The 25462-nt window shown below is 36.8% G+C and overlaps 1 protein-coding gene across 1 annotated transcript; it reads left to right on the top strand.

The window, feature by feature from the left end:
- Positions 1 to 16692: 16692 nt before the first annotated feature.
- Positions 16693 to 24014, top strand: dact1 (dishevelled-binding antagonist of beta-catenin 1). The gene is made up of 4 exons (XM_073869989.1): positions 16693 to 17370; positions 19841 to 19970; positions 20883 to 21043; positions 21538 to 24014. The coding sequence occupies exons 1-4, from the start codon at positions 17068 to 17070 to the stop codon at positions 23368 to 23370; spliced, it is 2427 nt and encodes an 808-aa protein (XP_073726090.1). The 5' UTR covers positions 16693 to 17067; the 3' UTR covers positions 23371 to 24014.
- The last annotated feature ends 1448 nt before the right edge of the window (positions 24015 to 25462 follow it).

Raw genomic sequence — 25462 nt, 5'->3', positions numbered from 1 at the left:
ATCGGGGAAAGCTGGCCTTAAAATAGCAAGTTTGTGTTTTCATACAGTTTGTTTCCACTCCCTTGGGTTTGATTTAATCAGCTCGGTGTATTATTTGATTTATTCTTGTGATGCAAGTGAATATGTTTATTTTTTCTTTTAATATCTCAATCAGAAGAAAAGTAATTATACTGAGCTGTAGATGTATGACTGCTGGTTATCACGCTGGAAGCCACTTAATCATGTTTCAAAGACATTAGCGTATGGGTGATTCTCACGAAACCATTGAAACACCACGGCACTAATGATTTTAGCTTTAAAATGTGTAATATAGTAACATTAAAAAGCATCAGAATTTACACAATACTGTGTTCTACCTTGCAAAAGTTGTGATTTCAACATAAGAATTTATAATTGTAAATTTTATCTCATTTTCTGCTGAAAATCTCATTACCGCAATGTGTCCGGCTGTGTTTGAACATGCGTTATGTTGTAATTTAATCAAATTAACACAAAAATATTTAGAAAAAAAAAACAAATGGATGTTTTGCTAGACTACTTTAGATGACAGAAAAATATTTACTGAATATTCATGTATAATAATAATGAAGAAAAATTTGGAAAATGATGTGTCCATGCCTGATGTTCTTATCCTCCGCAACACTTTTTGAGAACAGTTTAAGCACACATACAGAATTTTAATAAAGTTTGATTTTGAGTGACTAAGCACATGGACCAGTTACTTCAAGATGGCTACCAGGTAAGATCATTTTTTTACAGTTAATTTGAAATATTGTCTTGTCAGAATGCTTACACGACATTTTGATTATCATTACCGCAACAGATGCTTATTAAATGTTAATTTAATTAATAGAAGCATAATACTTTGATTTTAAATGCATGTGCAGAATCTCCAAATTGTGTTCTTTCAGGTTTGTCATGTCATTTTGAAAATAGGTCAGTGTTGATGTTTTCTGACTGTTGCGGTAATGAGATTTTTTAGGACTAATTTTTAAAATTATGTTACAAAAAGTGTTAAATGATAAGTAAACGTTTTTAAATTAATGTTCCCATTTACTCCAGACTTTGTTTTTCAATGTCTGGTGGGAAAAAAGGTAAATTTAAGCAATTTTTACATTTTCATGCTTGACATTTTTAAAACCAAGTTTTCGTGAGAATCACCCGTATAAGATACTGATAAGTCTGATGCATCAATCCACATGGGTGTTGACAGACAGCTTTAATAACCGGATTTTAAGCCTGTAATTGTGTTTGCATTTGGCTCAACTGAGAAAGCCAGGTTGGGTATTGAGTGTTTCTGTGATTTTTAAGGTGAGTCTCACCCTGAAGGACATTTTTTACTGTAATGGTTGGCTGAATAAGCATTATTTTATTTATTTACATGGCTGCTTACCAAATACAAGGAATATTATTTTCAGTAAAAGAAAGGCCACAGAGTGATACGAGAGGGACCAGTGGCTAAAACTGGATGCCTGGGGCAGCCGTCCATTATACACTTTAGCTGTCATTACACTAAAATATCTGTAATCGTAATATAAACAAACTTCACCGTCATTTTCTGGAATAAATTGTAGCTGAGGGCTAAAATAATCTTATACATGCCTTTTGCAGGTTATGACCTACAGAGCAAAACTTGTATTCGTTTAAAGACACAGCACTCCATTGTGCACTTTAATAACCCAGAGGCTCTTTATAAAATGGTGTGTGTGAAGCCACATCGTGACCGTGTTTTAATTACACACGAATCCCTGTGATGAATGACTGAGGGGTAAGGTACCGGTGGCTGATAAAGGCGTTGCCATGGCAACCACATCCACATATCCTCCCTGTTAAAGCGAGCATTGAGGAGGTTAGGAAAGCTAAGCAAAATGTCAATCGGTACTCATTTGAGAAACAGATCTTGGCATAAAAACTCATTATTTTAGGATTACATTTTCATCTTAGAGGCTCAATAGAAATTCACCTAAATAAAATAAATATTAATATATTACATAATTAAAATCAATATTTAATCTTTATCTTTAAGGAAAACACCACAGTTTTTTCAATATTTTACTACTTTCCTCAACATACATACCTATCTTTTTTCAATGCGTGCACTTTGTGAAAGTGTTAGCATTTAGCCTAGCCCCATTCATTCCTATGGCTCCAAACAAAAGTTTTATTTTGTGCCACCAAACTTACTCGTGTAACTACTCATGTAACAGTCTTAAAATGGGGAAAACATGAAAGTGTTTGGTGGCTTCTAAATTCATCCCTGTTTGGATCCTAAAGAATGAATAGGGCTAGGCTAAATGCTAACACATTCACGAGGCGCTGTACAAAGATTAACTGCATGCATTGAATAAAGATAGGTATGTATTAATTCGTCTAATTTGGGGTAAGAACGGTGGTGTTTTCCTTTAATAATAATATTGAATCTGTAAACCTTTAATCTATCTATACCACATGTAGTGAGACCTCACTCATAACACATATGAAGAGCTCAGATGCATGCTATAAATGTCACCTCCGTCAAAAAAGAGATAATGATATTGACTGAATGATCTTGGCATGTATTACCTTCACCAAATACTTTTGTTTTAAATCCGCTTAATCCCGGCCTCAGGCCATTTAGAATTCCACAATTCATGAACATCAGACAAGACAACTACACCTGGTCTTAAAGGGGACAATACACAAGACTTTTTAAGATGCACAATAAATATTTGGTTTCCACAGAGTACGTATGTGAAGTTTTAGATGAAAATACCCCACAGATAATTTATTATAACATGTTAAAATTGCTACTTTGTAGGTGTGAGCAAAAATGTGGCGTTTTTGGTTGTGTCCTTTAAAATGCAAATGAGATGATCTCTGCACTAAATGGCAGTGCTGTGGTTGGATAATGCAGATTAAGGGGCGGTATTATCCCCTTCTGACATCACAAGGGGAGACAAATTTCAATGAGCTATTTTTTCACATGCTTGCAGAGAATGGTTTACCAAAATTAAGTTACTGGGTTGATCTTTTTCTCATTTTTCAGGTTGATAGAAGCACTGGGGACCCAATTATAGCACTGATTTTTATGCTATGTCCCCTTTAAGGTGTAGTTCGTTCGTCAAGTTCATGCAGGTGAAGATCAAAACTTGTTAAATGCTTTGCTTAAAAAGTGTTCTTGTGCAACTTTTTTATTAATTTGTCCTCTAAATCTAGTTTTTATTTTTAAGTCACAATAATCTATACCTGGGCATAGTTCACTTTGATTGAAATAACCAGAGTAATCCTTTGTCTACAGTTTTTTCTCTTGGTGTTGTTTTTTGAATGGCTTTTTTAAACATGATGGCTGTCTGCATGTAATCATTGTGTACCTGCAATGGAAAACTACTTACGCATGTGCCGTGTCACGTGTTTTTACTCAAGCGGTCATAGTGAGCATGTGTTCAGGGTAAATGGGTGTGAAGGGGCCTTTAAGAGGGGTCTATGTGACAAGGGGAGTAATTGGCATTGTGCAGACCTACATCACCCCACCATTAATACTCTTAATGATCCACAGGATGACAGTTAGGAGATCGTGAAGACCGCATGGCCTGAACGCTATTGTGTGTGTATGTTTTTTACTAAGACACTTTTTGTAGACAGCATTCTTTTAGCTGAAGTACTTCCTTTTTATATGTATTCATATATATGATTAGAAAGTTCTTTTCTTGGTGTTTTTTTTTTATTTAAAAACCTTTTGACTCAGGTCACATGCTGAATAAGAAGAAAACATCTTGGTTGATTTTCAGGCAGCTTAGTTTTTTTCATTTTTCTTTATGAAGCTTATACATAATACTACTTCATGAACCTGCGCATGTTATTGCAGGTCATGCAATGCATCATTGTTCTGCACGGCTTTTGTTTAAAATTAATTTCACATGGTGTGAATGTGTTTATTTATAGCCAAACCTGAAAGCAGTGGATTATAAAGGACTGTTTCACTCATGAAACCCTGCCACACCCACTTTTGATGAATGTTTTTTTCAGCCTGATCTCACGAATTTCCGTGTTATAGTAACCGAATATTTTGCTCATTTATCCGTGTCATTGTCACGGATCTCTGCCCTTTATCAGTTTTACGTATTGGTTACTCAATTGTTTTTCCTATTTTCTTATCATTGTCGCTTGGGTTTGGGGTTAGAATGACTTTCTGTTACATAAAATGACATCCTAACCCAAACCCAACTCTAACCCTAACGTCAGGCGACAATTGTTTAAAAATCCGGAAAAAAGTGACAATGGTTTAAAAATAGGAAAAACAATTAAGTAACCAATATGTGAAGCTGACACTGAAAAGAAACTCCGTGGTATGGACACGGAAAAATGTGGAGATCCGTGACGGTGACAAGGATAGATGAGTATGAAAAACTATGGCACGGAAATTTGTGAGATCAGGTTGCTTTTTTCCACCTTTTAAACATCATAATATTTTTTAGTGGAAACCTTTTATTTAAATCTAACTTAATTTGTAGTTATTGAAATATTTATCATGTTGACATTAAAGTAATGCTTGAACTATCATAATGATTTTAGCAAGGTGGCATTTCCCAGTAGAAAAACTGTGTGAAAAGTTGTTAAATTTTGTGTTAACTTTATGAAGGGAAACTTTATCAACCAGTTTCAATACTTCCCTTTGCTTGTAATTCATTGGTCAGGATTGTGTATAAGATGAATGTGAATAGCAGGTCGGACATGGTTTTATATTTTTTGATTTCTGCATGGTTTTATATTTTTCAAATGAGTGTTGACGGTTTCAGCGGTAACAACGTGAACGGGTGGCTGTCGTGGTCCGCACGTGGCTTCCGGTAAACTCCGCTAAGAATATATAACAACAAAGTTCTTTAAACATAGTTTATTTATTTAACAAGGAAAAAAAACAACACATAGATTATAGGAAACCAAAACATTTGTTATTTTCGACGAGGCATTTGTTCAAGAGATCAGTTTAGCAACTAGTCAGGGCCGGGTTTCCCAAAAGCATCGTAAGGCTAAGTAGATTGTAAAAACGATTGTACGAATCATCTTAGAATTACGGGCTGTTTCCCAAAAGCTTCGTAACTTAAGTTGCACTTAAAAAAATCATCGTAGATCTACGAGTGCTCTGGAGTAATCGTTCATTCATAAGTGCATCGTAAGACAACAGAGTTACAAGGTCACCAACAGGACAACCAGCAAATTGCACTCCTGCAATGACGATAATGTAATGTTTTAAATGTTTATTTATTTATTGGGTTCTTTGTTTATTTTATATTAAATATATAATATAATATATTTAAAATTCAAATGAGAAATCAAATTTAAATGACTAAACATAAATTAATAAAGAAGGAAAACGTAGTTTGTACAAGTTGGTAAACGTTTTTTGTATTTTGGTAAAAGTTGGTATAGCAAATTGATAAATGGTTCATACCGATTGCTGCTATAATTCATCTAAACATTGTTTTGAAGGGAAATGGCATCTAATTAAAGAAACCAAATAAATATTTACGGTACAATGCAATAATCCATAATAATAAATAAACATAGATAATAAACAACAAATAATAATAATAATCTAAACTATAATAGAAACGCAGAAGGCATTTCGCAGTGGGAAGAGTCCTAACTAAATACGGAAAATAATATTAAATAAATTATTAAAACATTTAAAAAGTCATTGAACAATAATGAAAATATATTATTAAAATATTAGTGCACATCAGCTGAAGATCATTAGCCTAAACAAGCTTCTGCTACAAATTCGAGTCATTCTATTGGTGACATTTCAGCACTTGACAAATGGATAGCGACTCGTAAGTAGCACTTAAAACCCAGCTGCGAAGGATCGTTTTACGTGCATCTTTGGGAAACGCACGTAAATGAACAACGAATGTTCGTTAAGTAGCTCGTAGAAAGCGCTCTTAAGTGCTAAGTTCAATCGTTATCGGGAAACCCAGCCCAGACCATTTTAAAAAACGAAACCGGAAGTAAAGTTCGGATCCAGACGTCTATCGCGTTAGCGCACGTGCGCCCGATGAAACCGTCTATATACAATTAAAGATATACTGGATGTAGGACATGACAACCACAGGGCTTTATATATGTTGGCATTATGTTCAGCATGAGCCACATGGGAAATATTCAGTAGCTTTGAGTTTCCATTAATATTCAGCTGTGAGTTTCTCTGTCCTATTGTTTGTTACTTAACAGAAAATCTATACATTTTAATTTCAGTGAAACCACAAGGGACAACAAAACTGCAGACCAGTGAATAAATCACATTATTTCTCAATTATATCTGTCTTAATGTCCTCAGTTTAACACGGGTTTCTGTGGACAGCATCCATGACTTGCTTTCAGTCGTGACCAAAATCATTTTGATTCATTTCTCAGTTTGTAAATACAAGCGCAATTGTGTTTACAGTAAAGATCTTATAGTATAGGGCAGGGGTCGGCAAGTAACTTTGGTCGCGGGCCAATATTTTTTTTAGCCAGTAGATGGCGGGCCAACTGTTGTTGGCACACTTACGTCTTATTTTGAATTAGCCTAGTATAGGCTATCTGATCTTTTGTCAAGAAACCTTGTCTTTATTTCCTATTTAAAAGACGAAAGACGGCATTAAAAATTGCTAAAAACATGGTAATGGGTCTGTGTATCATTCGTTCAATCGTTTTTTTTTTCAAATTAAAAACAAAAATGAAAAAATTAACCACCATGGGTTTTCTGATTGTGTGCTCAGATAAAAAATTAATTACTGGATTAGACATTTTTTTTATTTAACTCCTTTATAGGCATAATATATCAATGAAATCATTTTAAACAGATCAAGTACTATAGTGGTAATATTACAGGCATTTATGCTCTCATGAAATACTCTTACAGTCCGACTTTTGAACTATTCCTTTTTTTATTAATATTTAACCGGGACACACACATACACACCTAAGGTTTAAGGAGGTCTCCGCTGGACTGTTTTTTGTCCAGCTCCGACAAGGTTCTATTCATAGATTCATTTGTGTTCACCCGCTTTATTTCCCGACCTGACGGGTCCGCAAAACTTAACGTCACGTTTCGTTTCCAGACTCTCACATTCAAATGTCTCTAACGAAAAGAGACAGATAATTTTAAATGTTATACAAAAATTGTGTTCGTGCCAATAAAAATATTATTTTAACATTGTATTCATTGTATTTATAATGAAATATAAATAATAAATTAAATAGGACAAAGCCTCTCACTCAAATTTCTCACCATCATAAACCGAGTTGGTTGCGGAGTTGCTGTTCAAATTGCTGAACATCCTCCTTTGCCAAATTTATAATGTTTTAAACGGAGGTAAAGATCAAAGAACTATGCGTTAGGAAAATTAATAATGGCTTTATTTTTAGTAAAACCATATTTTGGCGGATTACTTTCATTTTTTTAACGAATTTACCTGACCATTTAGTCTTAATAATTAACGGTAAACGAACTTGACTTGCTGTTTTCGAAGGCAGGTCGAACCTTAGGTCGGGCGCTCGAGCCCCAAGTTCAAGTAGCAGAAAACAACAGTATTCCTTTCAAATCTACTTTAAAAGTGTATTAGTTAAAATATTATTGCAGTAAAAGAGTTTATTTTTATCATATTTTGTAGTGGTTTCTAAAAGCCAGCAATTACTTTTCAGTAATTTGCAATGTCACGGAGTTTAACGTCTTCACGCGTGATGAATTGACATGATTTACGAGGTAAATTTGCAAATGATTCATGAAGTCAAACCTCTGCAATTATTTGATCGATTGTGTTTTAGAAGTATGCTCAAACTCTAATGACAGTTATGATCGCGGATGCGCTGGTAAAGAAAGAGAACGAGAAAAAGCGGCCCGTTAAGATAGCTATTATACATATTTTTTTCAGGACATTCTTGCTATTTGTCAGTGTAGCAATAAATAATAATAATAATAATAATAATAATATACGCGAATAAATAATAATGAAAAAAGTTCAAAAGTCGGACTGTAAGCGAATGAGACTTACAGGAAAGCATGGTTGCTATTCAAACCCTTATTAAAACCCTTATTAAAATGTAATCTGTTAGTACCTGATCTGTTTAAATTTATTTCATTGGTATATGTCTGCTAAGGTGTTCAATTAAAATTTGTCCGAACCCGTTTTCATTCCTTTTTTTTTTTTTTTTTGATCTGAGCGCACATTCAGAAAACGAGTCGTTTGATTTTAGTTCAGGAAATAAATAATAGAAAAACAAGTCGTTTTTCTTTATTTTCTTTTTGGTTTTGATTTGAAAAAACGAATGAAGGAATGATACACGGGGACATTTTTGTAAACTGTTATTGTAAAATAAAAAAGTCTGATTAAAAAAAAATTAAAAAACGGACTTCAAATTAATCCGGAGGGCCAGAAAATATTGCTGGCGGGCCACTTTTGGCCCGCGGGCCGCCAGTTGCCGACCCCTGGTATAGGGGGTTAGACATTGTAGCAATAAACAGTAAAATACACACTGTTTTGAATGTATACCCACAAGATATAAACATTATACATGTTAACATTCACACTGTCTGAATTTTTTTCCAAAATATGTAGCCCAGCTGCATGTTACTGCATGTTACCAGGGCACATTTGCACCTAAAGAGTTCATATTAGTACCCCACAGATGCATATTGGTAACGAATATATATGAAGAGTTTCGTCGCAAAATGAGATAACCACCGTTTTTTTAATTGTTCAGAAATCTCGTTTTTTGGTTGTGCATTCCAATTAATTTCAATGCAACTGCAGTTGGTTTGTTTTGATTTAAACCTTCATAACTTAAAAAATACAGCTAAGTAGCACCATAAAACAAAATAATAACATGATAACATAATAATAAACATGTTTTGACAAAAATGTTAAAAAATGGATGTATCTCGTTTTGCAACGAAACTCTTCATATATACATATCTGTACCTAATGGGACATTTTTTAAGGGTACTGCCCCAGTGACAGCTGGGGTACATATTTTGACCATTGTTTCTAACAGTGTAATGCTGTTTTAACCCATGGTTGGATTATGGACATTTTCTAGGTTGATTTAAAGCAACAGTTGGATTTGTCCCTATTTTATCCAAACATGTTGAAAGAACTAAGCATTTTAGAGCTTCAACAGGGGGTCTGGGAGGGACCCCTTAGGGGTCTGTTGGGAATATTACTGGGAGTCCTTCAAATATTGTGTGCATTCAAAAATGTATATTAAAAAAAATGAAATTAGACATCAAACTAAAATGTATTAATAGCCTAATAACAGAAATTAAAAAATTAAAGCTCACATCACAAGCTGTTTCTGCATTTCTGATGTTAATCTGGAGTACCTATAGAGTAGTATTACATCCTTTATATCTCAGAAGAATCTTTAGTTTAATCAGATTTATAAAAGATAGATTAGCTTTACCGATTCTTTCCGATAACGTACGAAAAATGAAGAAGGAGGAGTTACTACCGCGGGAGGAGCGAGTACGAGTCATGCAACACTATACAACACTTATAACTTATGATTCACTACATGTTCGTGTCATTTATATAATATGCACACGCCTATTTCCAACATAAGACTGAAGTCTTACTTACCGCATGCAACTCATGACACAGTTGGGACTTTTCGATGAAATCCAGCGCATCAAACACACACGCAAAACTCTGCTGCTACCCCGGATAATGAAATATATCCATTGTTTTCATAAGGCTGACTTTCTTCTCCTTACATCCAAAAACACACTTTTTCATTCATGCCATTGTTGAGTTTTGAAATTAAACAAAGCTGTGTCGCGTGATGTGATGTTTGGAAGTTCTAGAGTCTCCCGCTGATTGACGGGTGGGAGGGGTTTTCTGGGGGAAGTGCCCATAAAAAGAAGTGTTGCGTATAGAAACCCCTGAAATGTCAGATGGTCCCATAATCGAAAAAAACTTTCCGAAACTTGTACGAACCCTGGCGAAGTGCATTCGTCACAGAAATACTCTGTAACACGCCCAATTGCTTTTTTGATACTTTGCCTACGTTTAGCATGAGGAAACAACTCTATTACCGTGTTAATAAGTCAGAATGCTTGAAATGCCATTGAACCCCCCCCCCTTTAAGGTTAAAATAAAGGTTCCCATATACAATAATATAAAACTATAAAATAAAGAGTCCCCCGTTAAAATCTATTCAGTACATTTAAAATATTATGAAGTATGTTAACAGTATGTATCTGTGCATACAAAAACGTATACTTTTATATATTTGTAATGCAACCATCATAACAAAGAATGTAAACGATACTGGGGGTCCTTGCTCCTCCTGGGGACCCCTACTTGGCCTGAAAAAGGTTGAAGAAGTTTTAGAGTGTATGAGAGTGTGATATAATTGCTTACTAATCTCTAACTAAATTTCTTAAACCTCATGTCCACGGTAACCTCTACGGCAGTGTTTCTCAAACTTTTTCAGCCCAAGGACCACTTTATCTTCCAATTTTTTTCTGAGGACCACCTAACAGAATCCCACTCTAACACGTCCCCAAAAACAACAAAATAGGAAGGATAAGCTAAATTTAAGTTTAATGTGCAACTGTTTCAAGTTAAAAACTAATTTTTTGAACATAAATGCAATGCTATGTTCAGAAATTATTATATGAATTTTACTTCATTTGAACAAGTAAATGTGAAATGAGTTACAGCTTAATATGAACAACAAACTGCATATATGAAAAAAAAACCCTGCAATTAAACGTAATGTAACAGCCAAGGTCCCACTTAATGTCATTCCAAAGAGCCCTTAGTTTAAAACTGAGGTGGTGGGTATATGAAGTCTATGGTTGTAACTATGGTAACAGTAAAATGCTGAAAAAATGTTCCCCTTAATGTCCAAAATCACTGAAATTACAGGGATTTTACACATGAAACAAAAACTAGTACATAACAAAACTAATAGATCTGTGGAGCTGCTTTCAGTTGACGCTTGATCTTTTCTTTTGACTCCTCTTTGGTTTAGCCACCGATCCATTTTTACGTTATTAAAACAGAAAGGCAAGAACTGATATCACAGTTTTGCAAGTGCATTAAATATCGACTTAAATAAGTGACGATTGTATAAACACTTGCCTCCGCGGACCACACTTTGAGAATTACTGCTCTACGGCTATAGCAAATCCACCATATAAAAATCTAGATCCTAGTCTCACTGCTAAAATAGTAATTTACTTTAGATAACTACAGCTTAAATCATATAAATATTGCATTTACGAATGATAATAATAAACATAAATTCAAAAAAATCCTGCTTTTAAACCTTTGGGAATGCCATTACAAGCGCATTACCATGAACCCAATTTGTTGTTTGTTTTTACAAACTGAGCGACGGATCAGAATTATTGCCTGTGGTAATTGTCAACATGCCACAGATGTTGTTTTGAAGCCGGATCACATTCCTTCCCTGAACTTCATAAAGAAATGCTTTTCTACCTTGAACCATATTTTTGTTATTGTATCATGAAAGGCATCTCTTGACATTATGATGTTATTGATGAGTGATTGGAGAGTTTGGATGCATGTGGTTTCTCACAGCGTGTGGTAAAGACAATAGCCCTTTACCTTTCAAATAGACTCGACTTTGACTCTCGTACAAGCTCTTAAAAAAGATACTCAGGCAGTTAGTTTATAATGGAAAAGCTTCCTGATCAAACATTTCACCAATGCTTTTGTTTCCAGGAAACTAAGCCAAACATTTACAACTAGTTATGTCTGGCTTATTGCCACAAACGTTGGGTGTAAATTCAAAAGTAATAAGATTGGAGTTATGACGGATGTGTTTTATAAAAAGCGCTCTGTGTCCAGTGTGACATATGATATGTGTGAAGGGCGATGATTGGGACCGCATTTATAAATCCTGCAGGGTGCGTTCGCTCAACTCGTCCCTGCAGTTCTCTATGTTGAGCGTTGTGGGCTTTGATGTATTTAGATGTATTAATTTATTCCCCGTGTTTCTGCCAGTGCTACATAATGGGCTCCTGTTCTCGTTTAATGGGCCTTACAAAATTCATAAGGTAATTACTGTGAATGATTGGATTAGGTTAAAGCACAATTGTGACTTTGTACTGCCAAAGCTTGTCTACGGAAGACCGTCTAGCCTTTTTGGGTCATGAAATGATCATCAAGCATTAATTTACGAAAACTGTCACTTTTTATTTTTTTAAAGGCTTACATTTAAATTCTAAGTTAATCTTGTTTGTCCGACAGATTTGATTCTTCTGCCTTTGATCCAATTACAATGTGTGCATATCCCGGGTCACTTCCTGTCCCATAATCTCACCCTGAGGGCATCCAGCAGTCATGACCCCGTTGAATTATTGTTGCCTCCTAAGTTTGTGCCCTAAAGCCACTCTTTCTGTCCACATCTTTGACCATATGTGTGTATATCTGTGTGTTTGTAACTGTGTTATTGTGTAACCATTTGCGGAGGGATAGTGTTTCATTCAGAGAGAAGTATGAGAAGTATCACCAGCTGTGTTACAAACATCTGTTCCTCATAGAAGCGGCCGCTTGCTCAATCCCTCAACGTTTTGAGAGAGAGATTAAGCTTTGTGCTGTCTACCGAAGGTCTTCTTTTGACTCTTCAATGGCCGCTTAGCTGTGAATCACACGAAACCGTCTGAGCCGTCGGCTGGTTTTGATGGACGGGGGTTTTTGAGGTGCAGTGTTTTTAATTAGACATGCTGAATGCAGAATGAGTCTGTCCATCAGAGTCAGAGGCGCAACTAATTTATTCAGATGAGCAAAATGCATGCTTCTTTTTTAATTGGAATTCTTGTGTCTGAATATAAAAGTGTGAATATAAAATTCAGTACAGCCACAGATCTACTTCAGTTTTGTCTATAATCATCATTTCTACATGATGAACGTTTCAGTCCAGTATCTGTCCAACAAAAGCAAACCTCAGGAGTGATATAATGTCACCCAACAGCAATGTAAAAGAACATGCCAAAATGTGATTAAAAATCTGGGTTATTCCATCAAATATTCATTTTTTAATTGTTCTTAAAATACATGTAAAACATTAGCATTTGGGATATTTTTGCGAAAAAAATTCAAGGCCCTGGAAAGTTTTTGAAAATATATATACAAAAATACGGGTCATTTAAAGTGCTTGAATCTATTTTATGCAAGAAGTTTTCTGGATAAAATCCATAATATTCCCTGTGTAGTGTAGGATAATATCATAAAAATTCTAGACTTTTTAAGCACACGTGCTAAACTCTTCGCTTTAAATGAAATATCTTCTGTATGCGAATGTTGATTTATACCAAAATGCTTTTGTTTGACACATGAAAACATCTTGGGTTACGTATGTAACTGTTGTTCCCTGAGAAGGGAACGAGATGTTGCATCTCCCTTGTCATACTTCCTGCGTCCCTGTAACCCCGTCTTTGGCAATATTCAGACAGCGATATACTTCCTTGCTCTCGCGTCACCCTGTCTTTGTTGTGAAGCCTCACCATTGGTTGAATTTGTTATACACAGTCCCCAAAGTGTCACCACAGTGACGCAGCGCGAGTTCCCTCGAAAGGGAACTTTAACATTGTATCTTAAAAAGTGACACGATGTAACTTGCTCTCACTTGAACTGTGTCCCCACATTTAGTCCTTGAATTTGAGGGTCTTGGACCTGGAAAGTCCTTGAAAGGTCCTTGAATTTGAAGTTAACTAAGGTGTGGGAACCCTGGAGGGACACCAGAGTTTACTTCAATATTTTTCATTTAATTGTTAATCTATCACGACAAACTTTATATTGTTGGGAAGGTATAAGAATGTATTTTTCTTATTTCAAATCCAAGCAATAATAATAATAATGCAGTGACTGTAATTTATTAATTTGTGACAAGAGTATGCAGCAAACCAACACAAACCTCTTTCTTTATGTATAAAATAATACTATATTGCATCATTTTTATTTATTACAATACATTTAAACTGCTATAATATTTTTTCTTATTTAGTATTTTCACCTCTAGACACTTCTGTAAAAAAATAGGCTTCTAGACCAAAATAATGCCAGGGTTATATTAATTTGAAGGGGTGCCTTTGATCACTTCACCCCCAATCAAAAAGGGCTGTGCCAGGTAAAGGGTTAAAATTAATATAAATACTTTGGAGTGTTTAAAATATGAACAAAATTGCATTTTTTGTTAGTTTGTCCAGTTTCAGTTTTTTGCAAAAAAGAAAATGCAACTAAAAAAAAATATTTTTATTAGAAATTTGGCAGAAATGTTGTTTGTGGTTGACAGAATTAAACAAAAATGATAATTTTACTTAAATACTGAAAATAATCTTAAAGTGGTCTCTTAATTTTCTGCAGCTGTACATTACATTTGAACTTGATTTGGGTTTCAGTGTTTTTATATTTTATTGCAAGTTTAACAAATCCAAAGACTTTGGCCAACCCAAAGACGCCTAATATTAAAAAGCTAAATTTTGGCAACCTAAACAAATATTTCTATATCATATGTTGTTTAACAGATAAATTAGTGTTAACTCTGCAAGCTTTGCCTGTATATTATATTGTTCGTGGAGCATATGCACAGGTAAAAATCATGATGCATCATAATCATGATCTTAAAAATAAGATTGCATAAAGAAATATTTGTATCAATATAATCTGGAAAAAGGGATTCATCAAAGTAACCACATTTCTTTGTGTCTGAAACATGAATTCGCTTCAAATCTTCCAAAACAATCACATTTTTCCTTAACCCATTTCACAGACGATAGCTGCTTGCTTCAAACAAATCAGATGTCTGCTTTCAGTTCTTCATGCTTCTGACTAATGAGCTGCTTGAGAAATGTGACATCAGCGTCTTATAGAAGCAGCTGTGTAGTCTATTACCAGTAAAGATCTTTGAACACGTGTTTAACAGATCCTTGAACCTATAGATCATTGTAAATGTATGTTAGTAAAATCCTCAACTTTTCCAGTTTAAATATACACAAACAATTAAAAAAAGTTTTTTAATAGGATCATGCATAATTACTGTGATGTTTTGAAAAAGTCTTGGATTAACAACAGTAGAGGGCAGTCACTACACCTGTGCACCTCACAACATTTTAATTACATTCATAAATCTTTATTTTGATATTAATTAACTGTAATGCTTCTCATTATCCATAATGATAATTATCTGTAATGTAGCTATAAAACATGTTAGTAGGTTATTATGCTTCTTATTGATAATACAAATTAAAAATGTCACGCCTGACCCGATGCTTATTTTGTTTTGAACCGCCGCTTTGTTTTGTTATATCGCACAGACACAGTAATTATTGAGGTTATTTTCATCTTTTTCCATCACTTTAATGTGCTTGTTTGCTATTTGTTTTGGATATATATACACCATATAATGCATGTTTTGGGAGAATTAGCACTATGATATTCTGTGAAAGCTGTAGTATTGTACCATGGTACACTATCGATAAACATTTTGGTCATACTTAATCTTTCTCATTACTTATATTATATTATATTATATTATACTAATATTATATTATATTATATTATATTATAATAACTAATTCTAACTAAAGCTATAAAAAAGACATATAGACAAAGTTCCCAAGTACACTGTCAAAAAAAATCTTAAAAAAATGTCTGTCACTGGTGCAGAACCTTTAAAAAGGTCCTAATATGTACAATTTAGGTACAAAAATGAATACATTTGGTGCCGATGTGTACCTTTAAGATACTGATATGCACTTCTTGGTACCAATATGATACTAATATTAACTATTTAGGTGCAAAGTTGTATTTTTGAAAGGTTACTGCCCCAATGATAGCTAGGGACAGAGTTGGACAATATCTGTTTTTTTCACTATTTAGTCAAGCACACAATAAAAACTAATTTCAGGTATTTAAGCATCACCTTTTAAATTAATATTGTTTTAAGATCACACAAAACATACGGTTAGTCAAGTGTGTCCAAAAGTTTAACTTGTAGACGGTTTCAGTTTTTTAATGGTCTGACTAGTTGCTAGACTGAACTCTTGGACAAATACCTCGTCGAAAATAACAAATGTTTTGGTTTCCTAGGTCAGTGGTTTTCAAACTGGGGGCCGCGAGATGGTGCCAGGGGGGCCCCAGTTTTATGACATTTTATGAAATACATTAATTTATCATGAATTCTGTGTAATTAAACCTAAAAAATAAGGCTACTTACCAAAGCACTACTTTTTTGTATAATTTTATGTTTTTTTTATTAAAATGTTGAGTTTTGGAACAGTTTTTTGTCACAAATTTTCTTTGGGGGGCCACGAAGGAATGCACCGTACACAAGTGGGGCCGCACGCTGAAAAAGTTTGGGAACCACTGTCCTAGGTAATCTACGTGTTGTTAATTTTGCTTGTTATATAAATAAACTACATTTAAAGTACTTTGATGTTATTTATTCTTAGCGGAGTTGACCAGAAGTTACGTGTTGACCATGAAAGCCGCTTGTTTATGTTGTTACTGCTGAAACCGTGTATTGCCATCTAATACTTCTGGTATTTTATTATAAAGGACAATTTTATACAAAGACATATTTTTCACCTAACGCAATTCTTAACAATGAAAACATCTTATTAAACAACTTGTAAACAGTTAATGCACGAAAGAAGCTACACAGGAGACAGCAGGAGAGAGTGTAGCCTTCTGCCGGTGGGCGTTACCTTGTCGGGCGTTAGGACCCTGCGGCATCCTCAGTGGGTTTCCTCAGAGTGTGTGAGTATTGATTGAGCTCTGGTCCCAGTATTCACATTCAGTTCCCAGTATCGTGCGGGCGCTTCAGCACCTCTTTCTCTCTCTATTTGGCACAAACATTTGGATTTGGACGTTTATCCTATAGCAAGGACGTCATGCTTTTATATGACTACAGGAGACACACCATTGTCTGAATAGTTTTTTTTCCTTTTTATAGTTTTTCGGGATCTTTCTTTGGTTTGTTCATTTCACTTTCAATCAATGGATTTGGTCTGACCATGTAATAAGTGTCTGTCAGATGCGGACTCGTATAAGCAGATGATTTTTGCTGGATGTATACATGCATGAGATGTCTGAGATGTTCATGTCCAGGGATTATTGCGCTCTGATGATGCGCGAGCGCAAGGAATGTGACACGCGCTCCCGGGACGCGGACCTGGAGCGGATTCGAACCCGCGAGCGCCTGGACGCGACTGTCGCGGGTCTGGCTGAACTGGAGTATGTGAAACAGAGACAGGAGCTGCTGGTCAGGAGCGTTTTAAACCTTCAGGAGGAGAAACATTGCGTCTTAGTGGAGGACAGTTATCTGAACAACGAGGAGAAACTTCTGGAGGAGAATATTTTATTATTGAGAAAACAACTGGTGAGTAAACGATAATCTTGACTTTTATTTACACAATTTAAAAAAGGAGGATTGTTTCAACACATGGATGGGTAAAATATAGACAAACCCAACCGGTGGTTTAAATTAACCTAGAAAATGTTCACTTAACCATGGGTTAAAACAACCCAAAGTGCAGTGCAGCACATTTCTCTTACTGAATATTCTGAAGATATTTTTTGGCAATTTTTTAGAATTTAGCCTTTTTGTTATTAATGATAATACCATGGTAGTTAAGTATCTGAATTCAAACACCTTGTACAAATATGGTAAGCATACAGTAGGCTACTGTGGCATAAATTAAAGTAGCATGGTATTTGCATGACTGTACCAGGATACTACCACAGTATTTAAATAATTAATCTTTATATTTAAAAAAAAGATATGATTTATGTGTCATTTTGAGTAGCCTAACATATTTGGTGTAATTTGTAATTCTTCATGCATGAAATAATGTATGCATTATTAATTCATTTTGAAAAGACAAACTCAATATTATTAGACTATTCTTTATTTTATTTTAGTAAATTAATAAATAAATAAAAATTAATAATAATAATAATAATAATAAATATGTAATTATTGTTAATTAAAATGCTATTAATATATATATATATATATATATATATATATCCAGTGGGTGTGAAGTCAGAATTAACTTAAAAATTAATTAATTAAGCAGATTTTAAAGCAGTCTATTATAAAATACAAGGATGTTGTAGATTTAAATTGAAATAATGAGGCAATTATTTAATTCACCTATTTGGAAGCCTAATGACATGGATGTAAGTGCTGTGTTTGGCCATGAGAGTGCATTTGATGCTGTAAAATCTTTATAAAGTCAAATAATCAAGGCATTTAAATTAAACTTCCTGAGTTTGTGATGCTGTTCTGGGGGGGTCTGAATGAGATTAGTAGGAGCGTTTCAATGGAAATGAACTTTTAAAGCCCGGCTCAAGACCCCTGCTGTCTTTAGAGGATGACCGAGATTAAAATTAACTGTTGGGTCACCTGGTTCCACTTAGGAGTATTTGCAAACATTTCCCTTATTGTAACCCATTGGGATCCATGCATTGTAGCTAATGTTTTGTATACAGGAAAGAAAATAACAAGGGTTCCTGGCTTTTTACGAGCCTCAAACATGTACATAAGTGGTTTAAGTTGCTCCCACAATTACATCTTGAGGTTAGTTTGTTAGCAAACCTCAAAACGACAACTACATTATAGTCTGTGGCATAAATGGTGTGTATCAATGTCCATGGAGAAATAAGCCAATGTCCTTCTTTATCTAGTTTAAAGCCGAGCTTTTCGAGGTGCTCCAATGCGGTGTTGATTATAAATCCGAAATGTAAAAACAAGGCCATAAACAGGGTCTGGAGTTAATTTAATGCCGTTTCAAAATAACCGTGGTGGTGTGCTGTGCAAATGGCACTTTGTGTAAAATTGGTCTCTGCACAGCCCAGCATGCTAAGAGCACAGGGCCCATAAATCACTTGTGGCCTGTCTGTCAGTACCAGACTTTTTTACAGCCTCGCTATGCAGCGAAGGCAACCCCATTCCACTGCTCCATGTAGTCCAGATCTGCCCTGCATTGCTTCCTCTGTCAGCAAACAGCAGTTAAATATGCAGCAGATAACACGGGTGATTATGGGTCATTTGAAGTAATGCATGTCTGCTCTGAAGGGGCCACATTTTCCTCGGTCTACCGTTTCGCTGCGCTTAATTTGGAATGCGCACATGATACGGGCGTTGTCAGATGCATCCAATTGCTCTAAAGCGGTGTGTCAAAGCCGGATGGTCGTTCCCATACGTGTTGTGACTCAGATTTTGTTCGCAACTACATAAATGTCTGACTGATCCGGGCCACCAGCATTGCGACATGCATTTTGAAATACGATTGTATGTGGATTACTTAAGGGCTGCATAATGCACCTACTAAAGTAAAAATAAACATTGTAAACATAATAAAGGGAGTCGCACACCGGCCGCGCAGCTCAGTGTCGCTCGGCGTCGAGTCGCGTCTAGGACAACTCGGAGGTATTGTAAACCGGAAGTGCACATTAAAAAGGGTGAGCTTCGTCAGATAGTGTCTACTTCAAAATGCAAAATATACGTTAGCAGCCAATGTTAATCGTTAATGATTTGGGACAAATATGATGTTATTTAATGTTAAACTATGTGAGTGGCGCTCTGTGGTGTGACAGGGATTTGAGCAACTTCCAGAGTCGTAGCTTGGCGGCGTGGACAGGCGCCACCTGTCGGCGCCGGTGTGCGTATACTCATAGAAAGCAATGTGTTCGAGTTTTTTAGAACGGCCGCTGAGCTGCGTGGCTGGTGTGCGACCCCCTATAGAGTTGCAAAAGAATTTGACTATGGGAAAATTATGTCTTTATGATGTCACTCGATTAAATATAATTTTGTATTAACCTATGTGTGTATTGTTTACTTATAGACCTGCCTCAGGAAGCGAGATGCCGGTTTGATCAACCAGCTCCAAGAATTAGACAGACAGATCAGTGACCTACGACTGGACACGGAGACTTCGCACGAACACGTGGAGACAGACAGCCGACCGAGCTCAGGTTGGTTCCCGTTGTAAATCCAAGCATGCATGGATGGCTTTTGAGAAAATACGAAATTCTGATAAAATCATAATTTGGTCAAAGATAACCTATATTGACTCTCTGCATGTAAAGCAACCTTTCCAACTGGCGTAGGCGGAAAGCTGCATTTTTAATTAAACCGATTCACAAGCGTCTATCATTCCTAATGTTCCGCTTTCACCCGGGGGAAGCAATCAGCCGTCCTGTTCGAATTATATCACTCTGCGTAAGTCTACTTTACGTGCTTTGGGCCTGCAGTAGCATGTGTACCTGCAAGGCCTAATGTCAGTTGGAAACTGCTTAGCTGTTTTGTTTACGCACTAATTTGGTAATATGAACAATCTGCCTCTGTGCTAGAGGCCTGCAAGGCTCCATTAGTTTACATTCCAAATACGAGAGGTCATTTTAGTGCTGGGACTGAGTGCACTTTTGTTGGAGGAAGGTTATATAAAGTGGAGATTGATTACACGTGTGGAAGCTGCTCTGTGAAAGTCGGAATTGTTAAAATGGGTTTCTAGCTACTTCTAATGGAAAGGTAGGTGTCTTCGAACTTAGAGTTGGTGATATTTGCGTTACGACAAAAGGCTAGTTTAACATTTTGAGTGCTGTGGTTTGTAGTTGTAGGAGATTTGGTCCTTGCTTCCCTATTTAAATGCTAATATCAATTGAATGTATTTCCTCTGACAAAGTGATACCTTCCTGGAAGCTGTGTTGTGCAAATTACAGCTGGATACAGTTCCGGAAAATAGTTTAGTGAAGAGTACCGAGTGTGCTACTCAAGCTGCCATAAAGTTAATATTTTATTAGTTTCTATCATTGTACGCCAAGATGTAGATGATCTTCGACTTCCTGAAGATGTGAAATAAATGTCTTTTTGTCTTTCTCTCCTAGGATTTTACGAGCTAAGTGACGGTACTTCAGGATCTCTCTCCAATTCCTCCAACTCCGTCTTCAGCGAGTGTTTGTCCAGTTGTCGCTCCACCACCTGCCTGTGCACCCCCCTCGACACCTCGTTCTGTGCCTCCGAAGGAAGGCATAAGCCTACAGATGAGATTTCCCCGTGACAGCTTTAGGTTTCTGGGTCATTCTGGTCAGTCGTATTCATCAGCACGTCCATAAAGAAACACTTTGTTAATGAAATGCAGTTCTATTTATTTAATAGTGATGCTTTCCTCCAGCGAAAGTTGGTATCACAAAGGATATCTTTGTTCATTTGACTCTAGATTCAACTGACGTCAATCTTGCGTTGTATTAGCGTTAGCAGAAAGCTTTCTGTAATCACTTAAGCTTGAATGTGTAAACAAAGGTGAAACGAGAGAAGTTTGGTCCCAGACAGAGATAGAAACAGTCTCAGAGGCCTGCTAAAGGCTCTCCCAGGCACACCTATAAGCTGTTAACAAAAGGCTCATTAGCACATCAAAACTAATCAACCACCCACCTAGCCAAGCATTAACTCTTTAAGAATGAACTATTTTAGTTCAATTTTTAGCTTGTACTGTTTTTATTCTCATATTGACTGTTGTTTTTTCTGGTCTTGGTAGATGAGCTGGGTGTTTGTGCCGAGTGTGATTGCCAGTGCGAAGACTCGACTTCCAAAACGGTCCACAGGTCTCTTTCTGCATCTTACTCCCCTTCCTCGGATGGCTGCTCTGATGGTGTATCCAAATTTCACTGTGACCTTATTGCCAAGAACGGTAGTGATGTTTACCGGTATCCCAGCCCTCTCCATGCGGTGGCTGTTCAAAGCCCCGTCTTCCTCCAATCCATGACTGGCCACCCAAAGGATGATTGTAGTTTTTCCAAACTTGGTGAAGCATCAAGTGATGAGCAAAAACCTGAGCAGCCTGTGGGATCTCAGAATTCCTCCTGGCATGGTTCCCTCCCAAACAAAAGACTGGATAGTTATATCTTTGGTTTGCTTCAGAGGAGAGTGCAGCCTTTGAGGACCAACAAACCGCGAACGAGCATCAACACTGACCCCTCCAAGAGCATTTTAAGGCAGGCTAGTCTTTGCTCACGGGCCCCCGCTGCTGTCCAGCCTCAACAATGGACCTCTGACCTCAAGCCTAACTGGCAGACATGTTTACAAGATGTGTCAGCAGCTAGCACTGAGCCAAGTACAGCTTCCCCCCAAAGACAGTGGACGGCTGAGTCCAAAGGAGGAACTTTACAAAACGAAGCATCTTTCTCTCCAAGTCAACCACAAAATGCTTACTCAACCACCAATGATACTAGAAAGAAAACTTCTGGAGCCTGTAAAGGCCAGCCATTAAGTGCTGTATCAAAGGACTGCCAGGACTTGGGAAGCCCAAATGCAGTTTCCTCTCCCAAGCTCAACAAACATTCTTATTACGCCGTGGAGGACATTAAATCAGGCCAGGCAATAAAAGCAAACCCAGTTAAGAGGAATCCCAAGGCCCAAGCCTCAGCGGGATGTGGCAAAGAAGTGGAGAGGACGGCTCCAGAATCGCTCAGTCTTGGTTCCTCCTCGCAAAGCCAGGATGAGGGATGTCAGCTGGTCAGTGCCCAGTACGTCCCTGCACAAAAACAGAATGTAAATCTCTGCAAGGGTGGCACTAAAAACATCAAGGTTGTTAAAGTGAAAAACGCTAGCGGTGCGAAATCTAGATCCCATGTTTCCGAGCATGTTTCAGAGACTGGCCGTGACAAACATCGGACGGGATCTAAGAGGTCTCGACATGTAGACGACATATACCACTCGCATAAATCCTCCAAAAAGTCCACCTCAAAACCCAAGAGAATCCCTGCCTCCATCCCTGAAGGACGAATCCTGGAGAAGCACACTAGTTCCACGGGTCGATCATCTGCCCATAGACATCACAGTCATCATCGGCATCACGAGGCAGTGCTGGCCAAACCCAAATACAAACGCAATGAGTGCCACCGGAGACCAAGGGGTCTCCATGAGATCTCATACGAGGAGGCTTTCAGGAGAGCTCATCGCAGGCAGAAAAGAGAAATGCTCAGCCAAATGTACCTGCCGTCTAATGCTCACTACACCAGTCCCTATGCTTACGTAGGCAGTGACTCTGAATATTCAGCGGAGTGCGCCTCCCTCTTCCATTCCACCATTTTGGACACCAGCGAAGACGAGCGCAGTAATTACACCACCAACTGTTTTGGGGACAGCGAGTCCAGCGCTAGCGAGGCAGAATATGTAGCCGAGAGCAGCACTAGCAGTGACTCTGAAGGTAGCGCAGGGGTCAACTGGCCCCAATTTAACCAAGCGGGCGCAGAGTCCCACGGAATGACGGCGGCACAGGCGAAGGCTTTCGTCAAAATCAAAGCTTCTCACAACTTGAAGAAAAAGATTTTGCGTTTCAGATCAGGCTCATTAAAACTCATGACCACCGTGTGAGAGAATTCAGAAACGCAAAGTCTGGTTAACGTGTAGCCAATCAAATTGGCACAAGTCACACAATCAAGTGCCTAGACAGAACTCAGCTCCACGGCCTAAAACGCTTTCGGTCAGAGATTCTTTCAGCTGGGAACTCGATTTCTGTCCGGCCCTTATTGCATGCACTTTCACAAATGAGCAAGTGCTAAGAACAGCATTTGAAAAGCTTCTTTGTATCCCCTGATGTCAATGTCTTTAGCCTTTTTTAACATTATCGTTTCGTATTTATTATAAATCCGGCTTTTGCTGTGATGCATCTACATAGCAAGTACTATGTATACTATGTAAATGCATTATTCATGGTTTACTTTTTTAAATAAGATATTTAAAACTTAATATATTTGGTTAGTCATACATGGAAATGGTATAGAAAGTATGACTTTGCAGAAGCGGTGCATCACAGACGCAGTCTGCCTGAAAAATGTTTAAGGTTACGAAGGCAAATTCACCTGCTGATTTTCAAGGGCTTTTGTTATGTGCACATTAAATATGCATGAGCAACGGCTTTACACTTTTACATTATTAGCTGTAAATGACTCGATTTTGTAAAATGAATGTTAATGTCCTTGTGTCTTATTCTTTATTAAATCTTATTGTTGAAATCATTCAAATTTTGAGTTTTTTATATGACACCAGCTGCTTTTCTCAAATAAGAATGTAAGTGCTGCAATATGTAAACTGACCAACAATAAAATCTCTCCACTGTGTATTTTAATGGCTCGAAATTAGAGTCTGCAGATGTCACAGGCATGTTAAGGCCACCGAACCCCCTGCCAGAACTGATAAAATGTGGTTTCTAGTTTTAGTCTCCACAGCGTGTTTAGTAAACAAACACTTACAGTTCTTTCTTACCATCTGTGTAACATTTCAAGGACAGCAAAGTTCACAGCTGTCAACAGCACGGTTTGTCTTATTCTCCATTGAAAGACACAGTGAAAACATAAGGGTTAAATGTTGCATTTATGGTTAAGACCTGTTGCTCTTTATAGGGAAGTTGAGATGATGTTTAGCATGAGATTTGCATGAAAGAAATGCTTAACGTGGTTTAAGTGAAAGTGCAAAGATAGTTAGAAGATAGTTTCTGTCCTTGCATGATTGTCTGGCCTTTCTTTCCTTTTTGGCTTTTGTCCCAAGTAGTCACATTTCCCATTCTGTTTCCATGCTACAGCAGGGATGGCTCCTGGAATAGGTCTGGCTTTTTAAAGCGTGGTATGTCTGTTTAGATTACCACAGCTGTGTGAAAACCAGACTGTGTTCTCCTCTTTCTGGCATTTAAGAGCACATGGCTTTGTTGCCCAGTTATAAGATGTCTTTCTATACCCTTTTGAGTCATCGAGGGCAATCAGACTTTACCTAATGATAGTTTATTTTGCGTATACTTTTACCATAGATCTCCAAAATCTTGGAAAAGGGATTAGAAAAAAGGATATGCGTTAAGGTGGAGTTTTCTTCAGCATATTGTGGTTACAGTTTGATTCCTGCATTACTTGCACAAATATGATAGTTAGTCTGTAAACTGTATATTAAAGTTAACTTAATTACTGTATTTATAGTTATGTTGCCAAATGTGTTTGATCTGCTAGATGACATTGTGGGTCATTTGCACAGGAATAAACGTGAAAGCATTGTGTAATTTATGAAACATTTCGTTTTGTTCTTTCTAATAAGTTCACAGGGAGTTTAGACGTCAGCAAACATTTGGACCGAAAAAGATAGCATTTTTGAGGTTTGACCGTAATTGTGTTTGCATAACTTGTCTGCAAAAGTACGAGCAAGGAAGAGCTTCATATTGTGGCTATTATTCTGAGTGAAAATAAATACAGATTGGAAAAATGCGTAAAAAGAACTCTTTAAGGTGCCAAAGAATGCATTAAAATAATCTGTTTAATTGTTTCTGATATCTACATAGAAGGTGTGTGGCTTTATTAAATGCAAAATTTTTTCAGAGATATGGTTTTACTTGTCCATTTACAACCCTAAGATTTGCCCTTAAAATTAAATGGTCTATCATTACCTTATTTATAAGGGTCATGAATATATAATGTTGAGCTCT

This window comes from Misgurnus anguillicaudatus, chromosome 7 (genome assembly GCF_027580225.2).
Source record: "Misgurnus anguillicaudatus chromosome 7, ASM2758022v2, whole genome shotgun sequence".
Lineage (NCBI taxonomy): Eukaryota > Metazoa > Chordata > Actinopteri > Cypriniformes > Cobitidae > Misgurnus > Misgurnus anguillicaudatus.
Note: the sequence above shows the minus strand (reverse complement) of the source record. Positions and strands in the feature narration are given on the sequence as shown.